General features: G+C 36.4%; 1 protein-coding gene across 1 annotated transcript in view; it reads right to left on the minus strand.

The window, feature by feature from the left end:
- Positions 1 to 27,280, minus strand: part of ZHX3 (zinc fingers and homeoboxes 3) — a 44,321-nt gene that overhangs the window by 5,084 nt on the left and 11,957 nt on the right. The window contains 3 exon segments of the mRNA XM_032217305.1: positions 1 to 1,384; positions 1,387 to 1,638; positions 14,004 to 14,111. Of these exon segments, the coding sequence (XP_032073196.1) occupies positions 1 to 1,384; positions 1,387 to 1,494 (1,492 nt within the window). The 5' untranslated portion in view covers positions 1,495 to 1,638; positions 14,004 to 14,111.

Raw genomic sequence — 27,280 nt, forward strand, 5'->3', positions numbered from 1 at the left:
TCAGACGCTCAACTTCAGTTTGGGCAGGGAACTGATTCCTACAAAAACTATCTTTCAGTGCAGACAACTGTTGGTAAGACTTCTTATTTTTTAATAAGTTAGGGTCCAAGAACGCTTGTGTAGAGATGTTTGGGCAAGCAGAAAGTTGTGACTGAGCAGCACTAACTACATTCACAGTTGATGCAATACTGGAAACTGACACAGTGGTTGGAGGTTTAGCTACCTGGGTCTTTGGAATGGAGGTTAAACCTATTGCATGAGATGAAGTTGCTCCCTGAAGTCCATTTGTTGTTATTGGTTGGGTTACCAGCATGCCACTTGCTCCTTCAGGCTTTCCAACTGAATGACCAGGCAAACTGGCCTGAATCAGATGCTGAACACTATTAGGGCTTGCAACTAAAGGTGTATTCAACACTGTAATAGTGGATTGGGGAACAGACTGAATCACAGTGTTAAACATTTTTTTCCGTGCATCTTCTATCTCCTCAGGTGACCAGCTAATACCCTGTTTCAACCTCTGGGCTGTAAACCAGATTTTCAGCTGCTCTTCTGGATACTTGGTCACCACAGTCAAGTAGCAAAGTTCAGCTTTGGTAGGGTAGGGAAACTTATGAAAAGAGTTCTTAAGAAAACTGTTAGAATCCATTGCTGCATTGTAAGTTGGAATACTACTCAAGGGAATCATTACCTTAGGGAGGGATTTTGATGTTGGTAGGTGCTGGTGAACTTGTGCTTGCTGTTGCAGTTGCACAAGTTGTGTTATGCCTGCTTGCAAAATAGGTACATTTCCAACTACTGACCCATTGACAATGGTGGTTGATTTGCCGGACTGGCTAACCAGCAGAGCTCCATTGGTAAATGACAGTTCACCTTTTGTCTCTACATCCTTGACTGACTTACTAGACATATTTTCTTTGATTGTATGGATTTTTTTAACTTCTGGTTTTGTTTTCATTATCTTCATAATGGGAGTTTTGGTAATAATAATTTCAGCTTGACTCTCCTGACTCTCCTCAGGAATATCCCCCAAGTGGTCCTGACTACCATTTCCAGTAGTCTGTTCCACAATCACGTGGTTAGCTTGTTTCACCACATTGCAGATTAAGTTCGTTTCTCCAACATGGTGCTCTGCATTGTGATGAGAAAGATCACCATGGCTCTTTACCAAGACATTACATTTCACACACAAAAAGGAAGGGTCTTTACTAAAGTCTATGTGCTCAGAATCAAGGTGACTAAGGAACTGATTAGTTTCTTGAGTAGTGAAATTGCAATCTATACATCTATAAGAAGTGCTGTCTATAATTCCATTGTGTCCATTGGACAAGGTCCCACTCCCGTGATTATCAACAGTGGTATCACAATTAGGCAGAGTACTGGGAACCAATGTTGATGAGTTCCTTCATGATTTACTCCAACAGAAGTGGATTTCTGTGGTGCCAACATTTTTGCTGGTATCATGCAAGGTGTTGTGGATTTCCTTTTGCTGGCCATTATTGCAACCAGTGAGTACAATCAAAGCTTAGGAGGCAAATATTATTTTTTGAATAAAGTTTGCAGAGTAAATTTGAGCAAATCCATGATCCCAGATATATGTAGGTCAAGAAATGGAACAACCTTTTGTGTCTGCCATTGAATCTAAAAAACAAAAGGAACAGTACGTTAACGAAAGACTATGAAATCCTTATACCAGTATAATCATAGAGCTTTTATTTCTCAGCTATATAAGAAGATATAGTATCAATTTGCTTTTCTAGAATTCAAATCAGAACGGAATACAAAATAAATTGCCGAACCACATGCAAATAATGATACCTTAGCATGTTGCTTGAGCAATACTCTAATTTGCAGGCACTGTTTATATGTTAGCATTATCAGTGATAATCTAACATCCAAATGGAAATTGATTTGTACCCACACTACACTTTAATAAAACAAGCATGACCCAATATGTTATCTTTAGAACATTGTACTGGTGGCTCTTCTAAGTGGAGCCCTGTTGTGGTGAAGTGGTCCAGACTGTCAGATGCATGTCCCATAGACCAAAGACTTCATCAAAGCACATTTCTGTGCCTCCAGCAGGATCCTCCTAATGGAGGATGCTTACCTTGGCACATAGCAAAAGGAGATTCCTTCAGCCCCAGCTCCCATCCCTTCGGTAGAAGAAAGATCTTGCCTTTACAATCCAAGAAATAAGCCATGTACCAGAGCTTTGAAACAGAACTAAGAAATATTAAACTAATTATGTTCTGATCTATACAAATCTGAAAGATCCAGAAAGGCAAGCAATAAATGTTCAAGATTCTGTTTATTTCCAAAGAATGGGCATTATGTTTGAGCTAGAAATGTTGCATAAGATTAATTTTAATTGGGAACACATATCTGTAAGTTTTATGTCTCCACTATCCCCGGTATGTATTTCCCTGATAGATGCTTAGCAATTGTGTGTCTTAGGTAATTGTCCAATAGTCTACTCAGAATTGTAGGTTTTTCCATTAGCAATTCTCTTGAGATCCTGTCTATGATTCTCACTGCCCTCTGAGATTGTTTTGCACATAACTAAAGTTTTTTTTAAAAAAGAATGTTAACTTTTTTGTTTTTCCTCAAAAATATAGTTAATTTTGTCAATATTTTATGAGATTGTTCATAAAAGAAAACAGGCTGATTTCCTCATGCCACAAGGTCAGAAGATGGCACTATAAAAATATTTCATTTTTGTTAGATTTTTTTTCTTCCTTTGCCAATAAGGCAAAGGTGAAGTATAGAGGTTGCTAGTTCTCAATTTATTTCAGATACCAGAAGAACAATGTAAAGCATCCCCCAGAAGATATGTGGTCGCAACAATAACTACAAAGCTATTAAAAGACACAAGTGGAATCAATGTGGGGTGCTCTGGCAATAGAGTAAGGTGACCAGACATAACGCTTTTGGCGGGACACCCCCGCTTTTTGATGCATTTTCCCGCGTCCCGCCCGCTTTTTTAAAAGGCACGCTTTTTTTTGGCGCTGGGCTGGCTCATCGTTCTGTTCTATGCTACCTACAAATTTAAGCCAGCCCAGCCTGCCGCTCACTGATTTGATTGGCTGGACTCCAGCCAATCAGTGAGCTGGCCAACCAGCTCACTGATTGGCTGGACTCCTTACCTGAGGACGCAGAGGAGTCTCCATTTTATTTTGTCTTTCTTGTTGGGGTTTCAGCTGCGCTTACTGGTGGTGAGTAAAATTAATCATGTTTTGTAAAAAATTTTACTTGGGAGTAAATTTTACTTACTCCCGAGTAAAAATTTTACTCGGGAGTAAAAATTTTACTCGGGAGTAAAAAGCGGCTGCCGGTCGCGCAGAGAACTTCCACGTGGTTCCATCCAGACTTGCCGCCCGTGCTGGCTGGGAACTCCGCAAAGCCAAAGGGGGAGAAGGCAGGGGGCTGTCTCCTCCTCCCAGCCCAGCAAACAGTCCTTTTTTCAGCTGTTCAGACAACTTCCACGTGGCTCTCGCAGCCTGGCAGAAGCATTTTTTCGGGGGAGGGCTCTGCCTTAAGCAAGAATTGCATTAAAGACCAGAGCAACAGGTATTTCCTTATTTGCCTGGAGAGACAAATAATTCCTAGGGATACTTGCCATGTTCTTTCATCACCATGACGATCTTATTTTTTTGAGCTAAATGTATTTTTCCAGTTTGAATTGGGCATAATCTTTTTTTATTGATCCACTGTCAGGAAGAGGGATTATAATTTAAAACAGATGATTTCAGTGGCATCTTTTTATTAATTTAAATTTCTTTCCGTTCTCCATACCCATCTTCTTGTATCAAATAATAGTTGTGGATTCATTGGTATTAAGAGTGTATATGTTTGAAGCAGTGCAGGAAATCTTGAAAACTTATGAATTTCTCTCCCCTCTGTGGCATTAGGCCTTAGTATCTGATTTGCTATATAACTTAGCAGTAGTTATTAGCACTCTTGGTGAATGATTCCCTTTTCTCAAATTATCTTGAACAATAGTTTGCAGTGTTTTCATATCTTGCACCCAGCTTTTTAAATTTATTATTAAATAATTTGTATTCTATCAGGGGCTTTCAGCAGTTTACAGCAACAAAAATGCCAAATAAAATTATATTATTATAAAATCATTGTAACAATTCCACAAAACAATAAAAGAAAATCCAGTGATAAAACCATATTAAATCCCAATGGCTCTAGAAGACAGAATAATTGTACAGCCTTCCTGAATGGACAGCAGGTTAGGGCTCCCTGCTCTTGGGGGAGGTTTCCAAAGGATGGGCACCAGCTGAAACCTTCCTCCTGAGAAAGCCCTACCTTTGTCATGAATGGGATTACAGGGCCTCCCCAGAAGATATTTAAAGCTCTGGTAAGATAGCTTTGAGGGGGGTGGTCTTTAAATATTTGGACTTTAAGCTGATTTTGGAACATCTGTAAATTTGAAAGCACAAAAAATGCTATTGGCTTGTTTCCAGATGAGTCATTTACTGTAAGGAGTATAGGCTCAATGTATTTTAAAATAATATTTTATTTATTGTGCATATGATTTTTTAAAATAGTGGTATTCTGTGTTGATTCTTTTTTTAAATTGTCTTAGACTATTTAAAAAAGATTCTATCCAAAATAAATTGAAACAAGCCATTTTTAAAATTTCTATGCACAATACTTTGAAATGGACTCAGGAGTCATGATTGACACTGAGTGAATTTGCACTTTTAATAATCAGGAAGATACAATGGCATTGAAAAAGTGACTGATGACCATTTTTCACACTTAGCGACCATTTTCACACTTAGCGACCGTTGTGGCATCCTCATGGTTACGCGATCAAAATGTTGATGTTTGGCAACGGATTCGTATTTCTGATGATAGTTTGAAATGGTGACAGTATAAATTATTGCTGGTGTAATACTTAACAATGGTTTTTAAGGATTTCTTTTATTTATAGAATACCTTTTTTATTATTTTGGGGGGATTTTTACTTTTAAATTGTTTATAAAATGTATTTACTACAAGAAATGTTCCTTTTTGCAAATGTGATCTTTGCAAATCTTTGTGATGCAATATGTTCAGACCAGGTTTATGTGTCTCAAAGTGGCTGCTATTCTATGGGCAGGCCAGGTGGTGCAAGGCAGCTTTGCCAGATTTGGTGTGTTTCACCCTCATTGAATTTTATATCGTATAAATAATGGAAGGAGGAAGGAAGAGAAAAAAGGAGGAAGGGAGTGAGTGAGGAAAGAAGAGGATGGAAGGAGGGAGGAAGGAAGGAAGAGAGGGAAAGAGCAGAAGACAGATAAGGTGAAGGTAGATAAGCAAGAGGAATGAAGGAAGAAGTGAGGAGTCTCGAGGAGGGGGAAAACATTTAGTGACCAAAGTTACAATGGCATTGAAAAAGTGACTGATGACCATTTTTCACACTTAGCGACCGTTTGCGACCATTTTTCACACTTAGCGACCGTTGCAACCATTTTTCACACTTAGCGACCGTTGCAGCATCCTCATGGTCACGTGATCAAATTTTTGTTTGGCAACAGATTCGTATTTATGCTGGTTTCAGTGTCCTGGGGTGACCTTTTGACAAAAAAAGTTTTTTTTAATCAAGCCCCCCCCCCCCCCCCCCCCCGTCAAGGGTGTCCCTCTTTTCCAATCTGAAATCTGGTCACCTTACAATAGAGGCTTAAAATTGTTTAATGACGCGCAATTAGGAAAGGGGAGATTGTAGACTGCGTGAAATGAACCACCCAGCAATCAAAATGAGTGGGAGCAGGAGAAAGGAAAAAGAGTCATAGAAGTTATAGAATAACAAAGTTGGAAGGGATCTTTGACGTCTTCTAGTTCAACCCTCTGTTCGAGCAGACCTTATTCTACTCTGTACAAATGGTTGTCCAATGTCTTCCTCAAAATCTCTAGTCATGGAGCGTCCACAACTTCTGGTGGCAAACTGCTTCACTGATTAATTGTTCTGTCTGGAAATTTCTCCTTAATTCTAGGCTGGATCTCTCTTTAATAATCTTCTATCCATTACCTCTTGTCCTGCTCCGGAGAATAGGTCGACTGCTGTCAGAGTTTGTTGCAAAAATAAAATCCAGAAAGCGCACACAGATAACTGATTCAGCAGGATTTAAATAAGAAACTTCTTTATATACAAGAATACACACACACACACACACACAGAGAGAGAGAGAGAGAGAGAGAGAGAGAGAGAGAGAGAGAGAGAGAGAGAGAGAGAGAGAGAACCAATAGCAGAGAACTTAGTTCAGATCAGCAGACAAGTCCAGACTAGTTTCGTTTCTCAGCACAGACTCAGAGCCACGCCCAAACTTCTTACTTAAGTTTCTGATTCCAAATAAGCTTCATTGGCTTTAACCATGCCTATTCATTGGCTGACCTTGTCATCATGTCTCTGCCAGTTCAAGAATATTCTGGCAACCTCCTCCTCTTTGTGGCAGTTCCTAATGGAAGACCACTATCACACCACCTCTAGACCTTCTCTTTGCTAGACTAGACATTCCTAGTTCCATTCATCATTCTGTTTAGCCTCCAGACTCCCAATCATCTTTGCACTGTTTTGAGTCTCAATATCCTTTTTGTATTAGTATGACCAGAACTGGATGCAGTATTCCAAGTATGGTCTTATTGGTGCAGTATAGGTAGGGTTGACTTACAACCATTCAATTAGTGACTGTTCAAAGTTACAACGGCAATAAAACAAGGGACTTGTTACTATTTCTCACATGACTGTTGTAGCACCCCCATGGTCACGATAAGCTCCTTTAAATTGAAATAAACACAGACACACACACCAAATAACCTATGACTAAACTTCAAGGGGGTCTACTCCTTATTGCTGGCAGACCATTTATTTATTTAATTTATTGGTCATCCACTTCCCAAACAACTTTGGGAGGCTTTTAAGAAACAGTCTCTCCCTCTCCCTCCCTCCCTGCCTATCAATCCTTTTATTGATACAAAAGATATAATGTCTCAGTGGAGCAGTGTAATGTCCTATTTAAAAAAGGCCTCAAATGCAAACAGGAAGGGTGTTGTTTTTTTTTAAAGAACAACTTCAATTATATATCTCATAAACTGGGATTACTGCTCCAATGAATGTTCCTTAAATTCATTAATCTTCTCAAAAAGAGTCTCACAATTAAAAGTAATGACAAGTATATCACCTATAGACCAAATACCAGGGAAACTCAAGTCTGATGCAGTTAAATTACTAGACAAGTTTAATCTGACATTTTTTAACTGCCTGACCTTATTCCCTCAGAGTTAATGTTTGCTAGGCCCTTGCATGTAAAGTTAGCTTGAACTGAAGCACAGCGGCCACATATCAAAGTATAATCGAAAGGACTGTTTGTACATTTCTGTTTCCCCTAGAACAGTTATACAATCGCAATCAAAAACCTGGCCCAGCAACTTGAGTTGTGTCCTGATCAGACCAATCATCACTGAATGTTTTTGATTAACAGGCAAATGGAGCTTCTGAATTTGCATAGTTGCAAGAGAACTATGCAATCTTACAGTTTCACAGCACAATAGACTACAGTTATTAAAACATAGGATTGATTTACTCTAACATGACAACATGAAGTGGCTATACAGCAATGGAGACTATTGGTTGATCTAACTTTAGTGTGATGAATCTGAGAAACATAGGGCTGGAAGAAACCACAATATTTCGTGATAGCAAACCTATGGCACGTGTGCCACAGGTGGCACATGAAGCCATATTTGTTGGCACGCCACCTGTCACCTCTGGCATGCATGTGTATACCGGCAAGATGATTTCCAGCCTTCTGGAGGGCCAGGGAATGCCGTTTTTGCCCTCCTCAGGCTTCAGGAAAGCCTCCGGAGGCCAGGGAGAGGTCGTGCACGCATATGCGGGAGGGGGAATCATGCTTACATGTGAAGGTGGGAGGGGAGGATTGATCTGGTGTAGGCACGCATGCGCAATAGCGCGCACAGACAATTTTGGCACGCCATAAAAAAAGGTTCGCCATCACTGTCCTAGTATAACGATTAGAATGTTGAATAAGAATTGCTCAAATCCGAGGTTCAAGTTGAACTCAGTCATGAAATTCAGTGGTTACCTTTGGCTGCATGTACACTATTTTAAATTATTTTTATTTGCTTTCCTTGGCAATTAAAAGCGTGCTTTAAAGCTGTCTAGCTTTAAATATTTTAAACAAAATGATTATGTTGTTTAATCTTTCAGTATACATATCTGTGCCAGATACATACAATATATACCATTTTGCAATATTCCCATATAAAACACACTATTCTTTAGCTTTATTTCAAGCAATGTAATATTGAAATTGAAAGTTACAGTAAAAGTTCCATTTAATGGTACATCTTTTTTAGCAGATGTTAATGATAATATTCATGTTTTAGGACTCAGGTTTCAGTACTTCTATCTTTATTTCTGTTCTGGAGAGGTTTAATCCTTGTCTCCAAGCACAGAGTAACCAAAGCCTGTTAAAAATAAGAGTCGATTTCAAATCAAAATAATGGATTTATTCAAGGGAATATCACATTCTACGTGTTACATTCATTAGGATGCCAACAGTGCAAGGATCAAGCAGTTGCTTTTGATTCCACTCAATTTGAACTTGCAAGAAAAAAATAATTATCATGTCTCCTAAGCTCCAGTTTCAGAAAATGTTTCATATAACCCTTTTTGAGATTTGTGATGCATTCATTGCTCTTGTTCTTTGTTTGTCTTTCAGAAAAGGGAAACGATTTAGATAAGTATATCTTCCTTCCTCACCCACTCCCCCTCCCCAAAAAGAATTAGGAACTACCTAACTGGAATTGTACTCTATATCAGGGATTCCCACCCCCAGTCTGTGGACTGGCATCAGTCCGTGGCATACCAGAAATTGGGCTGCGCAAACAAGCAAAGTCCCATTTGTGGGATGCAGGCAACATGTGAAATCATGCCCCTTCCATTCCATGCAAAATCCTCTCTCCAAGGAACTGCTCCCTGGTGCCCAAAAGGTTGGGGGCCTCTGCTTTATAATCATTATTCTATGTCATTTCAGGAGAATGCATATTTTATTATACTGATAAATTGCTGCATGCATGGCTGTGTTCACTGACAAATCCACTTAGGGGAGGCCACAGGTTTCTCAGCCTCTGATTTTTGTTTGTAATATGTGGTGGTAATAATACTATTTCTTACAGTATTATTTCTTATAGTAGCCATCCTGAACTTCAATGAACTTGAATATTTGTCAATGGAATTGAATATTCTTCTCACCTCTGGCCATTCTGGGAAAATGGCAAATCTACTCTAACAAATATGAGTGATATCATGAAGACACTACTAACCTGAATGCCTTCTAAATATTATTTAAATACATGGAAATAGTTTCTAGCACTAAAGAAAAATCCTTTGAAATCTCTATGCCAGCTAAAATGTGTTTACATGTGACTCCATTGTGCAAACTCTGTCCCCGAATCAATTTCAAATTAACACTGGTATCAGTGTTATCCTCATTTATTATCCAGTTGTGCTTTGTAGATGGCATCCAATTTTAAAAATGCTTAATTGGCTTATACTGAAAGAGAATACAGCATTCACGTTTATTTTTCAAATCGGTGTTGAATTGTATTTTATTTTTGTGCCTTCAAGTCAGTGTTGATGTCTGGTGACTTGACTGACAAGTCCCTGCAGTTTTCTCAGCAAGATATCAGAAGTGGCTTATTTGTTTCTTAGCGCCGAGAGAGAAGAATTGGCCCAAGAACATCCAATTGGCTTAGTGCCTACTAAGGTGGAATTAGAATTCAAGTGTCCTGATTTATAGCCTGGTGCCTTAAACTATACACCAAACTCACTTTCAAATGACCAGTTTGACTAAATCCATTTAACAGAGCTCTTTAGCAGTGTATTTTGTGTCTGAAATTTAGTTCTATCAGGCCTCAGGCCTCCCAACTATTCAAAAGCAAAAGTAACTTTTGCAAACATTTTTGATTGAGCCAGTTCTATAAAATGATGTTTTCTTTCTCTGCAATATAATCTGAGAGGTTATTTCAGCCTGGCTTATCCCATCCAACAAAGCCTACATATTAAACTGTGGAAGACACCCAGTTTGTAAGTTTAGTTGGTGACCTATTAATGTACTTTGAATTTGATTTTGAACACATGCACGATTTGCTGTTCCTCTATGCCACCAGTGGGTTGAAAATGTATCAAACCCAACGTAAGAAAAAACATTGAGCTGTCAAATGAAGGTAAACTTTCCTCTTTATTTTCCTTAGAGCCTTTTATCAAGTTTCCCCACCCCCTCCCACAACCTGCAGGTCCACAGCTATGTGTTCATTGAATCACTGAACTGGCTCATTCTTATAACAAAACAAACTGTACCACACTGAGAAAGGAGCTGGCAGAGCTTTAACAAAAGATTCTCTTTCTACTTTTGGCAATATTTCTAGAGCCAAGGATACAAAATGTCAAGGGAGGTCAAGTCAAGTCAAGCAGCAGGTATAAACTTCAAAAGGTAGTGAGCAGAGGTAAATGACAGCCCTCAATACACTTTTTGAACAATAAAACAGAAAGGAAATCTATGGTTTGTGGGCCTGAAACTTCCTGATTTGTGAATGGTTGTAGAAACCTCAGTTTTCTTCAAGTATTGGTAGGAATGAGAAGGGAAAATCATTTCTAATAACATGGACACATTGAGGTTGTCACAAAGACTTCTCATTTCATCATTTTTGACAGAATGATTCAGAAAACTCTTTCCTGCTAATGTGCTGTTACAACATCCCTAGAACTTATAAATTGTGGCAATTGAGTAATTTCAAGTCGGACTCTTCGAATATTGCAGAATTGCAGGTACTCCTCAACTTACAACAGTTCATTTAAAGTTAAAACGGCACTGAAAAAATTATGACCACTTTTCAGAGTTATGACTTTTGCAGCATCCTCATGATCATGTAATTAAAATTCAGATGCTTGGCAACTGGTTGATATTTCTGATCGCTGTTGTGTTCCATGGTCATGTGATCACTTTTGGCACATTTTGACAAGCAAAGTCAATGGGGAAGCCAGAATCACTTAAGAGCAGAGTTACTAACTAATCAGTTGCAGTGATCACTTAACAACTGTGGCAAGAAAGGTCATAAAATGGGGCAAAACTCATTTAACTAATGTCTCACTTAACAACAGAAATGTTGAGCTTAGTTGTGGTCATAAGTCAAAGACTATCTGTGCATCTTTCAAAATCCTTAGGAAGCTTAGAAAGAACCAAATTAAAAAAAGCTGGGTTTTCCCCAATTACTATCAGCAAAAATAAAGTCCATGCCCTGCCAATGTTTATAAGAAATATACTTAACTTCTATTTACTGAAACCTAAGAAAAGAAAGATGATCAGGACTACGCTATTTTTCTTCAGCATGTGAAACTCAGAAGAAACTCATTAGCTTCCTGATTTGTTCAAGAAAGAGCTTAAAAATTGGTCTTTTATCATAGTTATTTTTCTGACTCCTCCCCCAATCCCCTCTAAGGTTAGAATGCATCTACAAGGGGTTCTCCAAATGGTAAAAACACCCCCAGAAGGTGTACCTAAACAAATAAATATGCAAGTCAATAAGCGGGAAAAGAATCCGAAACTGCTTGACTAAAATATTATTTCTCAAAGTGAAACTTAAAAGTTCTCTTCATTAAACTCAGCAATGAGTCCCTATGGAGACTGGATGTATACAAATAAAGAAAATAAGAAATAGCTAAACAACAAACTCTACCGAATTCTTCATTTCTTGCTTTGTGGCTATCAGTTTCCATGCTGCTTTACATATTGTGCTATGATATGGTTCACTAAATAAGCCAAAGCTGACTGAATACACATCATTATTAGACAAACAATAATAAAAAATAATATAATAGAAAGATTATAGAAAGTTACCAGATAATATAATAGAAAGATTATAGAAAGTTACCAGATAATATAATAGAAAGATTATAGAAAGTTACCAATCAGGGACAGTTCATCAGGGGAAGGCATATATACCCAAACATGTAAGTTATTTCAATCTAAGTATATCTGTTTTAAAAGGCAGGAAATCTAAGTGGGATTTGAAGTTCATTTAGTTTTTGTTGAAAAATCTAAGGGAAATGGATGCTTATTAATTTTAAGCAAAAAGTTATTTTAATATAACATTTTATTGTAAGAGTTTGGTAAAGTCTGCTTAATGTTAATTTTGTTGCTGATAACTATATGGACACATAATTTTCTTGGAAATAATAGAGACATATTTTGCTTTTGGCAGGTCAGTGGAAGTCAAATTAAGGGCTACTAACTTCTTTAACAAAGATTTACTGCATCTCTAAATCTTTTTTTTTAAATCCCTTCAAGAGAAAAAAACGGCTAAAACTCTTCCACTTTCTTCTATCACATTATTGTTCCATCTTACTACAATTGCAACAAGAACAATGGCAAAGCAAAACATCTCTCAGAATCTTGAGTTCAGAATAATGCACATGAAGTACTTACTATGCAGGTTATTAGCATTACAAGATAATGAATGAAAAGAGCATATATTTTTCTAGAACTGTGTCACTCAATCTTCACAACTTTAAAGTGTTGAGAACTTCAATTCACTGTTCCCTTCTTCATCGAATGCTTAAATGGGGACGTTTGAGTTCAATTGCTTAATTCACAGAATTTTGAAACAGGTACTATTGTTATTACTTAGGAATAATTTCCCCTAAATAGGAAGGTGCTTTACTAAGTCAGACCATTATATCAACATAACACTCTGTACTGTACACGCTAATAATGACTTTCTAGAGATTTGGGCAAGGATTTAAGCACGCCTGCCAGTGACGAAACCTATGAATGTAGGTTGTGTGCAAACATTCCATTGCGACTTAGTGATGGAGAGTTTTCTTCTCTAAAAAAAGATACTGTGCTTATTCAAACTGAAAAATCTCAGTTTAGAGCAAAGTAGCAAGAATGCTACAGTGAATAATTTCAGTCAAAGTTTTGTCAGTTTGTTGGTAAAGCACTGAACAATGCCAACATGTGGATTTTTATGGAACACTAAGAATAAACTAGCAAGATGGCAGAGGCAATACACTTGATGAGCAAGAGTGACACAGGCCTACCTGAATAGATATCAGGCTATTCAAGTGCCTACCTCGAGACAGAGGCTAAGGTGCCCTATTATTTCACCCCTATTTACCCTTAGTCTACGAAGGAATTAAAATTACCATGAGTATCTGCTGCTTGCTGGTTTCAACCGCTGCTTTTGATTTTGCCATTATCTTTATTAAGTTTTGTGATTTAAAGCTTTTTATATACCACCTTGGTTCTAAAAATATGCATTGGATAACTTAAATAAAGTACACAAGCAATGAAAAGTTTATAGGCTAAGAAGAAATGATGGCCCCTTTCAAAACAGAAAGTAGCAAGGATGCAGCATCTTGTGATCCAGAAACATTTTTTTTTAGTTCAATGCAATTGTCTCTCCGATGAATATGTGCAGAGATATATAGCCTCATTGCTAAAACGCCTACTGATGTTGAAAGAAAAGTGTCTGTAGTTGCTAACTAAAGAATAATGTTGGACTTTATCAGAAAGATAAGTCTAAAACTGTGGTAGAACTATTGACAAAAACCCTTTGAAGATACCAGTTTGGCTTTAAAAGGAGAGAAACAGCTAACAGATGTCACCTACTTAAATGTATTCTCCCCCTAGAGTCTTAATAGTGATTAAAGTGACATCAAGAATATCAGTATAATAATATTTTAACCAGCTAAGTATAAATAAATGAACAGGGAGAAATAGGAGAGTTTCTTCACTTATCAGTTTTTTTTAAATATATACATATAGTGAAATATAACGACATTTAAAAAAATCTACAAATAAAAGCTGAAATGCATTATACAATTATATACCATATACTGTATATATTTCTATCACAAAATTATGATGATCTTTTGAAGGAGAGAACAAAGCATCACATTAAAAAAAAACAGTAAAAGGAAAATGTGATACCTGAAAAAATAAATGATTTCTCAGTCTAATACTTTTCAAATTCTCTTTTTTTCCTTTTAGGCATCATAAGATCTTTTGTGTCTTGTCAGCTGCATTCCAAATTCAGCCCTGAAAACATTAAGAAACTTCATTTTAATATAGAAATTATTAGTACTATTTCAAAGTAAAGTAACAATTTATTTTTATTTAAAGTTAAACACCAGAGTTTATTGTATATGTATATGTTGTATATCAGAATTTATTGTATATGTATCTATAATTATCAATTTAAAATTAATTTAATCTTCCTCCCATTTTGATAAACATCATTGTATTTCTGTATTGGTTTTTAAAAAAAATGGCAAAGACTCAAAACATTTCTCCTCATAATCAGATTTATGTTAATCATTTTTATATCATACATTTTGATTCAAGCTTTCTTTGAATGTACTTTTTCTACACACTTCCTTAATATACATTTTTCTGAAATATATACAGAATGTATGTATCTTTATATACATATTCTCTGCTCTGAAAATATCATCTTAAAATTCAGAAAGGTTGGAATACAAGTTATTTATATTTTAGTTCATAAATTGACTGAGGTGATAATAGCTAGATAAATCTAAAAACTAAAATGTGACCCCAATTATTTTCTTTCTCATTTCTGTTTGAAATAAGCCATACCCCAGCATTGTTATAACTCCTTAATGAACTCTTCTGTGGGATAATTTGAAACACACAAATAACTTTCCTAGAAATATAACAGAGCATTCTGTCTTTATCTCGGAATTCATGAGGAGATAGAAACGAACCATCTTGATTCAAGGTAAGTTTTGAATAGTAATCCAGTAATGCTCTTTTTTGTATTGCTTACCTAGATGCCACTTTCCTTTTTATTTTTATTTACTTCCTTCCTCCTTTCTTTCTATTTTCTGCATCATTTTGCTATCAGGTTATTCTTCCCTACTCTGTTCCCAAACTATGGGAACTACAGATTAGTTTCCAAAGCATATATAGTATGGAAAGAACCACCTGCAAGTGACAAGCAGACATAGATGCAACAGCAGTTAATATAAAATCCATTGGACCTCTATTGAATTCCTATCATCTTGATACTTTGTAGATCTAATGACATCTTGTTCTTCTCCTGTGACTAAATTTTACCAAATGCTGAACAAATAGAAGAAGCTTTTTCATCTCTGACAGGACAGTGTGGGAATAGAAGGAATTCTGCAAGGGATATAAATCTTTCCATTCCCCACCATCCTGTCAGAACTGAAGAAGCTTCTTGGATGAGAAGCGCAACGTCTTCAAAAGAAAAAAACAAGGAAGTCTAGTTGCCTCCTGAAAAAGCACCTTTGGGACTATGGCTATCTGGTGAGTTAAAAATGTTGAAGTAGCTGTCATTTATTTAGTACATGGCATATCATACATGGACTAGCAATCTGTATTAACATTTCACCTAGATTAGTAAAACACAACAAAATATAAATGCTAAAAAGATCTATGTTCAAATGCCAATGTCTATCTAACCATTGAAGCACAGCATCATTTATATATTTTAAAAAATCAGATACAAGACCGGTATACGGACCGGTATATGCCCTCAGTTTACACAATATGATCTACAGCAGAGATCTTCAAACTTTGCAACTTTAAGACTGTGGACTTCAATTCCCAGAATTCTGGGAGTTGAAGTCCACAAGTCTTAAAGTTGCCAAGTTTGGGGACCCCGATCTACAGTTTGATGTGGGACCCCATAGCCAAACTACTCTATACTTTCCTGGCTCTCAAAATACATGGCAATGAAGCAGATGTTTTCACTATTCAGACCAAGATCAGATACATTCTAATTCCAAGAGATGCCAAGCAAATTTATCTTGGAGAGTTCCATGCAGGATACAAGTGTCAGGCTTTCTCACTCCACAAAGTGTGATAATCAGAAACAGTACCAGTGAATGTTCATGCTTAATTTCAATACCGTGACTAGATATTAGAGACTACTGGGTTGATTGAGAGGGGGGAGAGGGGACAGACTAAACTGGACAAGCATCAATTGTTTAAAAGCTACAAACCAGCTGCTGACCAGGTCATTTGCTTACTGAAATTCCAAACGCCACAATTCTAAACGGAATTGTTTAGATACAGCAAAAAAATAAATACAGCATACAGCAAAAAATAAAATAAAAATTATAAGCCTTTAGCTATAAATGTGCAGCTTCATTTTTATTCTGTGTTGTGTACTTCTTCTCTCCTTTTAAAATAGCAAATTAATGCTTTTGGGGGCTCTGAACAATGTTTTTTAAATATCAGTTTCTTGAGGCTAAATATTACAAGAGTACATATAAAGGAAAAAAACATTTCCTGATGATGAAAATGCAGAGGACTCAGATCATGATGATTTCATTTCTTGCAATATACATATTTGACATTTCTTAATGCAGATCATTGAGCAATATGTATTCATTGAGAGCTTCTCCTAAAGGTTTAAACTACAATTTCTAACTATAACAATTTTAAAACTAAAGTCCAGAGCACTAGGAGAAAAAGTTTGCAGAAAATAGGGGTGGAGGAAATATCATACCAGTTCCTATCATTAGTAATTAAAAGAATTGCAAGTGGCAAGTCAACCTGTCTGAAAGTTATTCTGATAACTTTCTGGGAATCCCAACAGAAACTCTATGGGCTAATAGCAGTTTTCTTAGGCAAAGACTAGTCCACCAGATGTGAGCCATCCATTGAATACATCCTGGCAAACACTCACAAGATAGAATACCGTTTTGAGATCGGTTCTGCTTTTGACTATGGCAAAGAGGGGATATTTTCCACATCCAAACCCCTCAAACAGAGACTCCTTGTAGTCCTTGTACTATCTATAATTTCTAAATTAAAGAGTAAGGAAGACAGTGTTGTTTCCTCCCAAATACAATTATCACTCTCTCATCATATTCAATATTCAAAGCTATGCTGTTTCTGATCATGGATGCATGGCCAGCCTTCCCCATGAATGTGACTGAAACCTTTTTAAAACTTTCAAGGAAGGCGTTTGGTTAGGGCAGTGAACTTTTTTATGATAATTACAGCCTGTGTAAGCACCTGCTTTTCAAGGCTGCACTGAATGTCTTATCAATCAGTTCACTGGAATATTTTAACTTCCATTAGTAGGAGTTAACAGGAAGCTGTGATTTTTGAACAGAGTAAGGGAAGGGAAAGGACAGCATGGCTGAAGATGTTTTACCTTTTTATAAACCACTACACATATTTATTCAGTTAAGCTTTTCTATATGCTGCTTTTCTACTCCACACAGAGGCTTAGCATTAATTTATTGGTTGGTGATACTTGAATTTGGGTTGAAAGAGATTTTATTATGAAGCATGTGAACAAAAAATAAGTGAACTAGCATATATTACACTGTAATATAACAGAGGAATAATAAAACAGATAGTCCATGGTAAATAAAGATAGCTCATGGTGTGTTTGCTATATTCCAGAAGATTGATTCAATACAATTCAAATGCCCCATCCATCTCTCTGCAGAAAAAGGATGGTAGCAGCAAAAGGAAAATACAAACAACACGTGAAAGAGGAACAAAAATATTAAAACCTCTGTCACAATATTAATGTTGCAGCTCAGTGTTTCTCAGACTTGGCAGCTTTAAGATCCATGGGCATACTGGCGTAGGAATTCTGGGAGTTGAAGTCCAAACAACTGCAATAGGGAAGCTTTAGCAAACTTTAATAATGGCCATTTTATTTTTCAGTCTCGTGGAATTTATCGTTCCCCATACCTTGGATCTGTAATGAAGTTTTATATCTTGGCCCCATAAACTAAGAAAATAAATGTTTTCTTGGTTGATCACCAATCCTCAGCTTCTATGCAAAATTAGAAGAAAACGTTCCAATGCCCAGCTCTTCACATTTATTTGTGTTAATTATACCTGGTATATTATCATCCAGTGACTCAGTTCTTAAACTCTTAAATCTGCTAAGTCTGTATAATTTGCTGTCATTTTAAAACTTGATACTCTTTAATCCACAGCAATTATAAATATATTTAAGTAAACAAGAATACCAATATAGAGCCTTACAAATTGTCATCCTTCACACTGTCTGTAAACTATACATTCTACTCTAGGTAAATTGCAAGCAATTAAAAATTAATGGGAAACCAAGTATTAGCAGGATTAGTACATCCACTGCAACTTACAGTAAATTCTGTTTCCATTATAATTTAAAAAAAAAAATCGTGACATTTCAGAATCCTCAACTAAATGTTGCAAGATATGGCCACATAGCCTCCCACTGAGATTAATAAAACTTGTGCAACATTTGGAAACTACTTGAAATTGAAGCCACTTTTAAATAATTGGTAGAGAATGCCCAAAAGCCTAAGCATTTTGTCAGCTGCTTATTCCAGATTCTGTTCTCTTAAGTCACAACTATGTTTACAGATGCTTTTAGTGAAGAACTTTGACAAATGTTTTTCACCAGTTCAAAATAAAATTGCTAGTACTAGACAACAATTTCCAAGAAAATTAACCCAAGATGATTTACTGCAGAATAAGCCTATTACACGAAAGTACAATATGCGTTAGTGCCTATCATGTAAAGCAATGTATTGAATGTAAGCAACACAAGTTTAAAGAAAAATATGCCACTTTTGGGAAGACAAAATATATAACAATAGGATAAGTTTTATACATTACTGTCTCTTGCCCACAAAAATAAAACAACAAAAAAGATAAGGTAAGATTTATAACAAACTCTCTTTTGTTTATTCTAATGCTGATAACATACTGTTTATACTTCAGATAAGAGTTGTTATTTGTCCTCCTTTCTTTATCAAATTTCCTTGCAATATTGCAAAAACAAAGTAGGGAAAGATTCATGGACTTGGAAAGTAATATATCCCTCATTAAGTGACTGGTTTATAGTGTTACACTCTGAAATAAAACTTGATCTCCAATACAAATTGCATGTCTGCCATGAATGGTACCTCAATTATGCTATGCATAGTCTCAATGCAATGGCTGCATACTTGGAAAAATAGGGCAAAAAATGAAATAGTCTATAGAAAAACAATTAAAATTCTATATTGTATGTAGTTTATAGAGATATGTACAAAGTTTGAAAATTCAGGAGAGTTATGTATAAATGCAAGATGATCATAGTAAAATGATATAATTTAAGCAGTGTTTCAACAGCTGTTGTTGCTTCAAATATCACTAAATCTGCTTCAGCCTAAATATATTTCCAACCATATTCACCAGCTTACTAGGTATCTAGTATACATTTTCAGTATATCTACAAACAATGTGTATGTACTGTATATAAAATGTGCTTTTCAACTTTTAGTCTCACGGGGTGTTCACTGCATAAAAGCAGGCTATACTGTAAATGTTTCTGCAGTCTTTGACATAATCACACGCTGACATTGCCATTTTCCATGCAACTGGTAAGCCAAATGGTACATCGTGCTTCTGGGGAACAATCCAGAAAATCATTGCCATGATTGCAGATTATGAACAAAAACAATCAGCCAAATGCTCAACTGACTCCACTCCCAAGATAATTATTATTCACCTTACCCCAAATCTTTCACATTTTGTTTAAACAAACTCACTTTTCCCAAATCAAGTCTAAATGACAGCTCAGTTGATTTGAAGCTCACCAGCTACTTACATCCCATCCTTGACTCCAGCCCCACCCCATGATCACGTGAATCACATTTGGGCACTTGGCAACTTGCTTGTTTACAACCAGTTGCAGTATTCAACAGTTACATGACTGTGACTTGCAATATTTATGTTTTCTACCAGAAAATAGAAAAGAACAGCCATTGGGTATGCTGGACTTCCTTAAAGACCATGTGGTTTGTTTCACAACCACATGATTCACTTAATGACCACAGTGATTTACTTTGCGGCTGATATTTAAAATGATCCTGAAATCGAGTATAGCCATGTGTGCCTCTACTTATGATGACGATGACTTTCAACTTAACTTCCAGGTTCCATTGTTGTCGTACATCAAGGACTATCAGTATTTCTTATTGTTACATGCAAACCACAAAATTTTCTTCTTCAAAATCTTTTTAAAGGTTTTTAACAAGTTTCCTGAGTGGTAATTGGTTTTGCTTGGCAAACAAAAGAAGCAGAATCACATATTTCACAGAGTTTTTCCATTTAAAAATGACATATTTGAGAGGAAAGGCTATCTTCCGTTGCTTTTTCAAGCTTTTTGAAAAGTAAATGAATCCAACCAGTGGTGGGATTCACTTACCTTTGCTACCAGTTTTCAAATGTGAGCACGCTCGCGCACATGCTCGCTTTGCTCACACGCACCACCTTCTGCACATGCGCAGAAGGTTGTGGATTACATCAGGGTGGGTGGGCGGAGCCTCCAGCAGCTGCTTCTGAATCCAACTATTTAGAAATCAGTGAAATAAAATGAATTAACATGAACAGAAATAGATGGATGCATGCATTTGTGTATTCTGATTTTCATTGGTTGGCAGAGAATCAGGTTTATGTATTACATTTATTATTCTTTCTTTTGTCATGGGATTACCTATTTATAGCTTTCCTAGAGCTTCAGTTTTATGATTAGGCTTATGTTTTGACTTCAATTTCTTCGTATTAAGTGATGACATTTATTATGACTAAACATGGCACAACAGAGAGATACTAATTTTTTTTTTTGCATTATTATATCACATCTTGGAAGACTCTCTTTATGAAATAAAAGAAACAAGCCCTAAACATTAGTGCGGTTTCTTTCCTCAAGCTCCCTTTACGTATCAATAGAACCCTCAGGAAGCTTTGATAACACTCAGTATCAAAGATATGCGAACACTCAGGAAAATCTGAATGGGTTCAATACTTTTCCATGGAACTCCCTTCCAGTGATCAAGCTTAAATTTCAGTCACATTAAATCACCCTGCTCTCAGGACTTACATTTTGCATCGACTGTACAATTAAAGAACTCTTAAATCACCCTGAGTAACACATATAAAAAACTTTGCAATAGCTATTTAGTGATGTCATTTAACAGTACACATCCAGACAATGCTGCTGACTAACTACTGAAGTGCATAATTGTAGGATTAATTCTTAGAAAGAGCAGTTTGCGCAAAACAGTCATTATAGGTCCTTTTTTTCTTGGAAAAATCCATACAGTTAACCATAAGAATTAGACCTAGGGCAGATTCTTATTACATCCTGTCTTACATACCAGTAGAAGAGCATGATAATTAATCATTCAAGTCTAAGCTCAACTGCAGATAGGAAGACAAACAAATAAATCTCTAAATTTCTACTGTTTGGAACTGTCCTCTAGACAATCAATGTTCATTCTGATCCCACCTACAAACAATGAAAATACAGGTAGCCCTCAACTTACCACTATTTATTTAGTGGCTGTTTGATATTACAACAGGACTGAAAAGAGTTACTTATAATCAGTCCTTCATTATGACCATCGCAGTACCCCCGTGATAGGGCTTTTGGCAACCAACATGTATTTACAGTCGTTGCAGTAGTCCAGGTTCATCTACATTTGAAACTTTCCAACAAGCAAAGTCAACATTTGAAACCTTCCAACAAGCAAAGTCAACAGAGGAAGCCAGGTTCACTGAAGGATTGCATGACTCAGGTAACTGCAATGATTTGCTGAACAATCATGGTTAAAAAAAACCTCATAAAATTTAGCACAACTCAAATACCCACCTTGCCTAACAATGTCTATGAGATTTTCAATCATCCAAGTCATGGTTGTACCAATGTTTCAAGTACCTTTTTCCAAAGAAAGACTTTCCAATATTTTTAAAAAAAATTGGGATCCAGGTCATCAAAAAATCAATGACCTGAATCAGTGTTCCCCATTCTTTCCAGATTGGTGGCCTGGTGCGGGGGGGAGGGGGAGGGGGAGAAGAAGGGATAATTTTGTGTGAGGGGTAGGTGTGCATGTGCGCATACATGCAGTTTTGCTTGTGTGAGCAGCAGGTGCACACACACACACCTCTTGCACAAGTGGGGTGGTGTGTTGGTGCCCATCACCCACGCAAATGAACCTGCATGCATGCGTATGTGCGCTAGCCCACCACTCACAGAACCTGGTTATGAATAGGCCACAGCCCAGTAATGTACTGCGGCCCATAGGCTGGGGAGGCTCCAACTCAACTCACAGGATGGTTGTTGTGGGGAAAATAGGAGGAGAAGGAGTGTGTGTTGGATGTGTTCTTTAAGTTATTTATAAAAATAATATAGGTGGGATATAAATAAATAAATGTGATTAAGTTATTATATTTAAAGATGTATATACTTGCAGTATTCCCTCACACAATGCATGCACATCAAATAGCTGTTCCTCCAGCAACTGTGAAATTTGATGCAACTCTTTAAAAAGTTAGATTACCAGATATTCAATGATAATTATAGATTTTGTAATTATTCTGAACATATTAAGTATCAATATATTATTCTGTGCGTGTGTGTGTGTGTGTGTGTGTGTGTGTGTGTGTATGTATGTGTATGTATGTATGTTTATGTGTAAGGAGGAGAACCTGTGGCCTAGTGGCTAATTATAGCTGCCTAATATGTAATACAGCCCAGGTTCGAAATATAATAAATGTAACAAAAAGGCAACAGTAAAAAATATTGGGTTTCTGTCTGGATGGTCTCTTGTGACGAGCCGAAGGACAGAGAATGGAAGTAGTGATCTTCCTCCCATATTTGGGCATACCAGGGGTTGTGACTTTAAATATATACCTTTCACCCTGGCTTGGCTGATAAGGAGTCGAGCTCTGTAGCTCAGTGGTTAACACATCTGCCTAAGAGGCAATACAGCACAGGCTCGATTCCCAGTAAGGGTATGGCTAGCTGATGAGAGCTAAATAGCTTGAAATAGATCTATACTAGTCTCCCTTTATTTATTTATCAGCACAAATATAACATATATATATATATATGTATATGTATGTGTGTGTGTATGTGTGTATATGTATGTATGCATATGCATATGCATATGCATATATATATATATATATATATAGATATATATATATATAGATATAGATATAGATATAGATATAGATATAGATATAGATATAGATATAGATATATTCGTAGATTTTCACGGGTGTAGATATGCTGGTCTTGTTGTATTCAGGTCTTTTCCCATGTAAAATTGAGATTGTCTTGGCAACGTTTCGGTGAGGTCTCACTCGCCATCTTCTTGAGCCCAAACCCACCCTGAAGATGGCGAGTGAGACCTTGCCGAAACGTTGCCAAGACAATCTCAATCTTACATGGGAAAAGACCCGAATACAAGCTAAAACACAAGGATATGCAGTCTTCTGCAAATAATGAATAAAAATACTGTAAACAAGCAGTGAAATCGTTCAGAAAAGAAATGAAATGTGGATTCTGATGACTGGGTGTTACACCACATATAGTTTAATGTTTGTAAGAACATTTATAACATACACATGATTTGTTACATAGTATAAATTGTAGGAAAAAGAAAGTTTTTCTCTCTTCCTCACTTTTATATGCACAGAGTAAGCTCAATTCCCAATTTCACTCTGTTTTACTTCCTCTGCAGACTTGCTGTGAAATATCTCCAATAAAATGAGATAACAACAGAAAGATCAAAGGTTAATCCCAGTTCAATAATCACAATATGTAGGAACTTTATAAACAGTTATTGAGAATTTCTTTGGGCCTAAGTCTAGCAAACATTGCAGTTACAAACAACACTAGGTAACAATTACTAATAAAGTAGAATAAAATATGGATTAAAAATATAAGAATGAAGACGTGGCATAAAAGGGACAGTTAGAAGCTTGCTTAAAGGAAATGTCATCAGCCTCTAACCACAAGATGTTCTAGCCAACGTCCCTATGTCAAAAGTCCAAACCATAAGGTTCAGATAAAGTTCATTAATGACACGTAGTCCATACCTATAACAAAAAGAGAAGTAAGACCCTCATCTACTTATAAGGCTTTTTCCCCAAAATAACCAATAAGAAATGAGTTAAGTATTTCCTTGTTGCAACGCTTTTAAGAATGTATAAGAACGCGTGCTTCGATAATGAAGGTTGTTCATAATTTGCAATGCTAGCCATGGGCTAGCTTTTTGAACCTGGCTGCCAAATAAACTTTTCCTGTATCCTGAGAAATCTAAAGCCTGTCATTTTCTGCATCACTACAGCATGGAGAACTTAGATCTTTCAGTTCTGCAAAGTATATTATAATAGCTTACATGTGACTCAGCCCGTTTCACTTGATCAGTGTTATCTTCTCTAGTACTTTAAAACCAAAAATGCCCCCTTACTTTAGACCTCTGTAAAAACAGCAAGAATAACATTATTCCTGTATCTTCCAACTAAACTCAGACTTGGAAGTCACTTCTACAATATTTATGCAGTGTTCCAATGCTATTTGGTAACTATAACAGCAGAATCAGGTTTGTGATGTCACAGCAAACCCTACATAATGTAGGTAGGTTTTCTGGACTCACTCAGACACCCCTAGTCAAATTGTTGATCAGAACTGAATAACAGAGGTGGAAGGATCTTGGAATCTAGTTCAACCCCCTACTTAGGCAGGAAACCCAACCCAAATGAAAATTCTGGAAGGTGAAATCAAGCACATCTGAAAGCCATAATGATGGAAGGGAAATTATGAGTGGTGATTTATTCAGAAAGCACTCCTACTCAAAGTTCCATAAAGTGAAAAATAAAGATAGGATAGAGAAGGCACCCAAACTATTTTAAACTTCCAACTAAAGTTCAATTTTTTAAAAAAAAAATTACAAAAGGATTTTTCTCTTTGGTGATTAAGATTTCAATGCATTTTGGAAAGAACCCAGTTTTGAACAACAAAGACCTTGACCTACAAAGTTACCAAGAAGTTTCAAGGAAAAATAAATAATGCGTAATAAAAGAGTAAGCTATGAAAAATGCTGAGCAGATGAGTCTTACTGTAAAAGCCTCTATAAAAGTTCTTCCACAGCATAAAATGTTCTAAACATTCTTCTAGGTGCTTATTGTTATATCTTACTCTGCAAATGGAATACAACTTTTAGAGTAGATTATATCGCCAATTTTCAAATCAACATAAATTCTGCACTTCATGTCCATTACTCCCGCCTTCTTAAAACATTTTTCTCTGTTTCCCCCTTTGTTCTCTTGAATCTCATGATGTGCTCCTCTTGGCACCCAAGTTTCATATAGACACTTCCCTTTCTCTCCTAGATGAAGAGAATTTTCAGTTGCTGTCTATTCTGGGGTGGATTGACCACACTTACTAGACAGGCCACATTCAATATTGCATCCAGTTCTGGGTCCAACATTTTAAGAAGGCTATTGAGAAAAAGGAACATGTCAAATGATATCAACCAGGAAGATAATGGGTGTAGAAAGAAAAAAAATAAGGAATGGTTGAAGGCTCTGCATATTTTAATCTGAAGAAAAGGGAAGTATGACAGCAGTCTACAAGCATCTGAAAGGCAGCCATGTTGGATAGAATTGTTTTGAGTTATTAGAGAAGATGGGACTAGAAACAATGTGCATAATTCACAAAACGAGATTTTGTTTGAACATCAGGAATTTTTTTTTCCAAATAGAAAGTATAGTCAGACAACTATGGGAGGGTCATGGAATCTCATTTTTCCTTTTCTAAACAAAGAAACGATGGCCATCTGGCAGGAATATTGTAATGATGGAATTCTGCAGTGAACAGGGGGTTCTGCAGGAGGAGGTTACATTCTATGATTTTACAATCCTGCTTGTTTGACCTTTCTTGGACTGAAGTACAGAACTTCAAGCTTCAAGTATCATTTCAAAAAAAAAATCCAATTTTTTTATTCAAATTCCTTCCAGTATTACACCCTTTGAAGCCTAACAGATTTGTACAAGAATAAGGATCTGCTATACGAAGCTCCCTTAGAAAAGAAGCTCACAGGATTTAGAAGCTACAAGACACATTGAAAAATGGAAAATACAGGAGGAATTGGAGAATTCTGAATATTTCCATTTTCCCGATCTTCCACATGCCCATTCGGGACTCTCAGATGCTTTTCTTTAAATAATTGTCAATAGGTTAAATAATATACTTGGTGGCATACTGCTGATTTTATTTCTAATTCTCATTCTGCTTCAAAAACTAGAAGTCACTATGCTTACCTGATGCCTATCTTATTTTTTTAGTTGTTATTCCTTCATTTTGCAAGTCACATTGTAAATCAGGCACCCAGATTAAAACTCAACAGAGTAACTATTTCAGCTAGGAAAAGGCAAACTTACAAATATAAATATCAGTCTGGGTAGCAAGTACCCCTGAAAGGTTTTAAGTATGTCTGGACAATAAGCATTGCTTTTTGTTTTCCTCACTTCTTGGTTACATCTTGGAGTCTTTTTCTAACCCTGATCCTAGCTAGAATTCTTATCAACCACTTAGCTTTAGATCAGGTTTCTTAAAATTAATATCCTGTATTTTTGGCTAGGCATAAAGATGAGTTTTATTACATTTGGAAGCCAAGGCAACTGTAGATAATTACAGTCTTACTAAAGGTGTTTGGGTAACACGCAAGAGTGGATTTATAGAAAAAGCAATTCATAACAAGCTCTTAAAACAGCTGACTTTTTATTTTCTTAATAAGAAATAGACACCTTGTTTGCTCTCTTATGTTGATCCTCCTTGGCATTAGCACAAAAGTTTTTTTTTAATCATTCCTTCACTTGAATTTTACTTATCTCAAAGACAATAGATTTAATCAACTACTGTTTTGATATTGGAGTCAATCAACCCTTTCTTATGCATAACCAGACAGGCATAGCAGAACATTGTCCGTCCATATTATTTGACTGTGCATACAGTATCCATAGCTGCTTATTCACACCTTTTATTTATCTCTCTTTACGACCAAATCTATTATCTGAATTTCACAACCATACAAGGCTGCCAAAATCTTAAATGTAATTTGCAGAGACTTTTGCAACAAAAGGAAAAATTATGAAATACGCAAGATGCTAATATATCCAATAAATTAATAAATATATTGAAATTTATCTGAGGTTTTTTTTCTTGGTCCCTTTATACTGCTCCGACTACTTTCTGGAGTATCATACAGTCCTAGCTTGCCATTCAAAAGTTGACTTCACTTCATGCCTAAGAACAAAATCAGATTGAACCTTTATTGAGGTTCAATAAGTTTCTTACATTACACTAAGCTTTTTTACAGTTTCCAAAGTGCTCCTCCCCAGGCAACAAGGTTGTTATTTGTCGTTAT

Source organism: Thamnophis elegans, chromosome 5 (assembly GCF_009769535.1).
Source record: "Thamnophis elegans isolate rThaEle1 chromosome 5, rThaEle1.pri, whole genome shotgun sequence".
Lineage (NCBI taxonomy): Eukaryota > Metazoa > Chordata > Lepidosauria > Squamata > Colubridae > Thamnophis > Thamnophis elegans.